This window comes from Pistacia vera, unplaced genomic scaffold (assembly GCF_008641045.1).
Source record: "Pistacia vera cultivar Batoury unplaced genomic scaffold, PisVer_v2 Contig663, whole genome shotgun sequence".
NCBI lineage: Eukaryota > Viridiplantae > Streptophyta > Magnoliopsida > Sapindales > Anacardiaceae > Pistacia > Pistacia vera.
This window is the reverse complement of record NW_022196516.1, coordinates 1,313,858-1,320,248: the sequence shown is the minus strand read 5'-3', so window position 1 is coordinate 1,320,248 and position 6,391 is coordinate 1,313,858. Positions and strand designations below refer to the sequence as shown.

General features: G+C 31.6%; 1 protein-coding gene across 1 annotated transcript; it reads right to left on the bottom strand.

Moving 5' to 3' along the window:
• Positions 1-2,778: 2,778 nt before the first annotated feature.
• Positions 2,779-5,324, bottom strand: LOC116112553 (cytochrome P450 71D9-like). Its single transcript, XM_031398677.1, has 2 exons — positions 4,399-5,324; positions 2,779-3,644 (listed from the first exon to the last, which is right to left on the bottom strand). Exons 1-2 carry the CDS (start codon positions 5,287-5,289, stop codon positions 3,033-3,035), a joined length of 1,503 nt encoding a protein of 500 aa, XP_031254537.1. The 5' UTR covers positions 5,290-5,324; the 3' UTR covers positions 2,779-3,032.
• Positions 5,325-6,391: the final 1,067 nt, after the last annotated feature.

The window sequence follows — 6,391 nt, the reverse complement described above, 5'->3', positions numbered from 1 at the left end:
CCTTTATATAAAATAAGAGAGACTCAAAACGACATCGTTTACAGGGAAGTGGAATTTACAACTTTACCCACTTTCATTCTCTTTAGCTTTGGTCAACAATCATTTAATAATAGGTAATCCTTTTTTTTAAGATGTTTATTATTTGTTTTATATACGATTGAATTGTATTAGGGAAGTTTTTGGTGGTGTTTGTCTAAACTTATAAGCTGGTCAAACTAGTTTATAAGCTCTAAAATTAAGCCGATTTGTTTGTTTATAACTTTTTTAAGCTTATAAGTTGAGTTTATAAGCCAAAAAAAAGTAAGTTGGGGGGGGAGGTATTTTTTTTTTTTTTTTTGTTTATAAGCATTCTGCTTATAAGCTAGTTTAATCAAGTGTATTACCATATTATCCTTGTTTAATTTTAAAATTCTTTAGTATACCCTTGTTTAATGTAGTACATTTTTTAGTCATTTTATAATAAAATATACTTATAAGCCATATTTTGCTAAACACGTCAACTACTTATTAGTCACTTATAAGTATTTTAACCAAACATGTAATTACTTAAAATTTTAAATGCTTATAAGCTAAAATTAGCTTATAAACACTTGTTGTTTATAAACTAATTTTCATAAGCTTAGACAAACACCCCCTTTATATAAATCGAGTGGATAATATTATCAAATTTAGATTCTAATTAAGGAGGTCTGAATTTAAAAAATGAAAATTAAAACTAAAAGAAAAAGTCTGACTACTCCTGTATATATATATATATATATACTACAAACTATAAACTCTTCAAGATTCTCAACATCAAAGCATTTAGTATGCTTTTAGCTTATTATTTGACTTCTATATATAGTCTTCAGCTAGTGACTTGAATTTTCCTAGTTGGAAATTTGTTAAAAATTGACATCTANCTAAAGTAAATTCCTTAGGTGAAGTGTTCTTGCTTTAGAGTCAGTAACAAATTCATGTTCAAGATTATACCAAATTTCAGTGGCAAATTGACATTTAGAGATGTTACTAAACATACACTTAGAAATTGACGCAAGAAGCCAAGTAACAAGAAATTTTTCAGTCTTCTTCCAGGCTACATAAGCTGGATTGATTTTTTCCTTAGTTAGGGTTTCACTTGACTGAGTTGAGCTATCATTATCAGTGACAATTATAGGATCAGGACATGGAATTGAACATGTGAGATGGTCTTCCAGTTCATGAGCTCCAACGGCCGAGAGAACTTGAGAACGCCAGAACCTATAGTTGTCCTTGTAGTTGTCTATGGTCAGTTTCGTTGTGATTACTTGCAAAGAGGATGAAAAAATTGAAGACTGAGCTGAGCTGAGATTCGCTAGTTTCTCCATAACACCTTTTTTGAAGCGAAAAAGCCAGGATTCTTAGCTGTAGACGTGAGTCTTCAGCTCTGATACCATGAGAGATTCAAAGAGAAAAACAAAAAAGAAGAACAAATCTGCAGATCTGTGAAATAGTGTTTTTCGTTTCTGATTTTATTTGCTGATACAAAGAGAAGACTGCTCTCTTTTATATGAAATGAGAGAGAGTCAAAACGACACCGTTACAGGAAAATGAATTTACAACTTTACCCACTTTTACTCTTTTAGCTTTGGTCAACATTTTCCCTCAAACACAGCTGGTGTGCCAACCTTGTATCTAAGAACTTCTAATCAGTCAGCATCTAATAATAGTAGATAAAACAAAGTCAGCCATCTTTAGGACTAATACACAATATTATAGTTATGTTCTATCAATAATACTATAATGTTGTGGTTTTGGCCAGATAATCTTGAGTAATGACTTTCTTCATTGCGTAAGCACTACCAATTTGGTAGTCATTCTCAAGTTACAATTATTATTTTTAGTTATTATTAATTTGGATGTATTAATTAAATGAAAGGAGCGTGTCCATGACCTGTTCATAAAATAAACTATAACGAGAAAAGAGGAACTGGGCTATTTCTAGAGTTGGAAAGGAGGCAAAGAGATATCGATCAATTTATACAGATTTAATTGTCACCATAGTAGCCGCAACTAACTGATTCCCTATTAATTGTGGCGTTTTCCAGTTTTCATGTGAGTTGATTACTGTTAATTGTTTTATTAATAATACTATACTTACAAAGATTTTTATGCAAAGTGAGATAACAAAAAATGAATAAAAGAGTGAAACAAAAAGTCAAACTCATTATATTCACTCTTCCATTTATTTTTTGTTACATCATTTTGTATCAAGATCTTTATAAGTATAACATTACTCTTGTTTTATATGGACAGTCAAAAATGTTTCCTTTTGTAATAACTTATGACAGTGGTCATTCATATTTTCTTGTTCTGATGCAACTGAACACAAATGTTATTTAGATAAAGAATGGCTAGATCAATTAGTGATCATTCTTATTTTCTTGGACTTCTTGTATATTCCTTTATATGTAATTCCAACTTTAGTTCTTGATGTACATGTAACTAAGAAATCTCTGGGTTTCCTTTAATTCTTCTGAAAGGAATTGCATATTGAAGATTCGGAGCAAAACGAAACATAAAAATATATATTTTGCCAATTTTAACATGAAAACATAATCATGTCTACCGAAATCTTATGTTTGGTCATAATTGACTAGTAAAAACATTCAATGAACGAGTGCGTAAATTATTTATATGGGCGCATTTAGGAAAATGATTCATCAAAAATTTCTTATTACAATTGATTATAATTATTATCATTTAGAGTACAACTGTTTTCAAATTTTACAGTAAATAGAAGTTTCAAATCATAAAAAAGAAATTAAAATATGTAGCATAATATTATTTATTCATAAACGAAAATACATAGCTTTTACAATCCAGAAAATCTTATTTTAAATAACCACACAATGCAGTAAAAAAAAACCAAACCTAAAAACTGTCTGAAAATTGACTCTAAATCAAATCATATTCAGACTTATTAAACAAACATGCCACAGTGATAGTCTTATTTCGAAATGGTGGAACATATCGTCATAAACAAAACAGCCATTAATTGCTTTCATTTGAAGCTATGGATGATAAGGAATGGGAATCAAACACAAATCATCTTTTCTCCTAGCTGTCAGACCAAAGGCCTCGGTCATGTCTAAATCTTCATGTTTCATTCCATTGGGAAGTTTCCAATCAAAATGGTAGAGCAACATTGCAAGCGCAATCTCGACGCTGGCGAGAGCATATGAAGTTCCTGGGCACATCCTCCTTCCAGCACCAAATGGGATGAACTTAAAATTAGTTCCCGTATATTCAATATCCAAATCAAGGAACCTCTCTGGTTTGAAGATTTCGGGTTCAGACCAATATTTTGGATCCCTCGCAATCGCCCATGCGTTAACAAGGACTCTGGTTTTGGCAGGTACGTTGAATGATTTAATTTCACATCTCTCTATGGATTCTCTGGGAAGTAAAAAAGGACCAGCAGGATGTAATCTCAGAGTCTCTTTTATTACTAGCTTCAAGAATTTCATTTCATTAATGCCTGTTTCATCGACTTTTCCTTTTCTATTGAAGACTTCCCTCACCTCATCCTGCACCCTTTTCATCAATCCAGGATTTTTTATCAACTCAGACATTGCCCAATCCATTGTTGTTGCAACGGTGTCACTGCCACCCACGAAAATGTCCTGGAAAATAGAAAATAAAATTTGGAATCACAGTTATAGCAAAAGATTTTTCCAAGAATGGAAACGTTAACGTTAAAAGATGTAGTTTTGTGATTTAAGTTGAAAGTTGTAGAAGTTCAGTGAATTAAGGAAAATCTTGAGTGATTTTGTAAAATATATTTTCCAAGAAAATAAATGCCAGATTTCAAATATTTTATTTTCCCTGGATTTGTTGTAGATAAATAAGTTGAAACTTGTAGAAGTTTAGTGAGTTGAGTTCATTTTCTAAAAAAATTTACACCTGAAAGAAACTTTAACAAAAAAACTAGGGTCGTCCGTTTTTGATATTTTGTTGATTTTAAATTAAAAACTAGTGTACAATGAAAACTGAGTTTTAATTATTTTGTAATTTTACATTAACTTTTAGGATTATATTGCCAAATTGTTTTTAAAAACATTTCGGCTCGTTTCTACCAAATACATTTCTCTAAGATTTTTTGCACTCTATATTTTCAAAAACTAAAAACCATATTCAAATTCTATATCAAACATGCTCATTATTTAAATGCTTGATTATCCATGTTAGATGCTTTCAAAGAAGCCGTACACATAGTTTGAAAACTTTGTAGTAATGCTGAGAAAGTTAAAACCTTGCAGTTTTAAAGGGAATTATAAAAAGTTCTATCTAAGGATGTAGACAAAGTGCTGTACATAATACCAATGTTTTAAATATTTACCCGGACTATAGTTCCATGTAAGAATTAAAAATACTTACAAAAATAGTGGCTTTGATGCCCTCGGTAGTCAAACAAAATTGAAGATCATCACGCCCTTGTAATTCCAAGAGAATATCAACTAGATCTTTATTTTCTTCCATCTTGTCTGACTTCTTATGTTCATTGATGATGTTTTCAAGTATTCTGTCTAATTCTTTATGCAGTCTCTCTAATTTAGACCGGGTTCCACTGATCGATTGGAGAAATTTGATTGAAGGAAACATATCCGCAATATAAAAACCTGCCATCAACCTTATAGTTTCTGTCGCAACAGGTATTAACACTTGATTATCTTTGCATTTTCCCCCAAAAGCTGCCCTTGCAGTGATTCCATAGGTTGATGTGAAAAAATTGTCTGTGAGGTTGATCACCGATCCCGATTTCGAAGCAATTGAGTTGACGAGACTAGACATCTCTTCTTCTCTTAAAGATCGAAAAGATTGGACTTGTTTTGGGCTCAAAAGTTCCAACCTATAGAGATTCCTCAGTTTTCTCCAATAGTCTCCACAGGGTGAAAAGGCCACATCACTATAATTATAACTGGCGATTCGTACGATTTCATTGTGAGGCCTTGATGCAAATTTAGCATCATGAGTTTTCATCACCTGTTCAGCAAACTCAGGCGAAGAGACGACAACGACAGAGATTTCTCCGAGCTGTAAGTGCATAAGGGGTCCATATTTTTTGGCTAAATCTCTTAGTCGATAATGAGATAGAGACTCAGCGGAAACAAGCTGGTGCAAGTTTCCAATAAGGGGTAATTTCCATGGCCCTGGGGGGAGATTTGAAGTTCCGTCGTTGGTTTGGGATCTTTTCATTATTTTCAACAACATGAAGAGAAAGAGAAGAAAGATTAGAAGGATTGGGAAAGAGGGGAAGACGAGCTCCATGTAAAAGATCAATAAGAGTACTTAGTGTTGGATACTTTTGGTTGTTGGTATGTTAATGAACTGAGTGCTGGTGCATTTATAAGGTTGATATCCCATAAAAACGCATGTGCCGTTCAATAATAGTCCATTGTATTATGAATAATGCTACATGTAACTCCTTATACAAGCTAATGTGTTTTAATGCGATTAGATGATTTTAAATTAGAGATTATTTAAACTAATTAGATTAAATAATATGTGAAACATACATGATTATCACAGCAGTTTATGAGAAATCATTTGAATATGTAGCATTATTCTCGTATTATATTAGGTAGGATCGCACCTCTTTATATGAACATATTTTCCTCAATTTTAACTAAAAAAATCAATGTGGCAAATCCCACGAAAATTTTATGAAGAAAACGGTATTGTCGTTTGACATTTGTTATGGTGAACTATATATTAGTATATAAAATGCCAGATTGGGCACTCTTCTTAAGCCATATCTTCCTCAATTTAATTTACAGAAAATGTCGTTAAGAGAGAAATATAGATGAGTTTAATGTTTCTAGAAGTATATCTACGACGTTGATGTTCCATGTGAAAATCAGCATTCACTTCTCTAATGAGATCCCATCCGTGACCAAAGAAATTTTGAAGAAAAAAAAAACCAAAAGCATAGGTGGAACATAAACATGACTAGCGGGACTATTTTGATGAGGACAATAGTAATACCTAATGATAATGATATAATAATTTGGTTATTATAGAAATATGTAAATCCCAAAAACAATTTTTATTTAGGTTTGCACAACTATCTATTGAGTATCTTTATATTGAATTGAAAAATAGTCTATTTTAAAAAGTCCTACACTCTATAATCCTCTTTTTATTCTATTGGCGATTTTACCCTTATTATAAAAATCCAAGTTGTTCATCTATCAAAACACAATTTTTCTCCCTAACGATCGACAACAAATCAATCATTTATCACCAATTCACCATTGAATATATATATTTAAAAAAAAAAATTCGTTCTTTCATCTATTGTAAGCTATAAAATATAGGTTAGCTTTTATATGCATAAATTAAGTGGATAGGATTGTAGAATCCTCAAGTC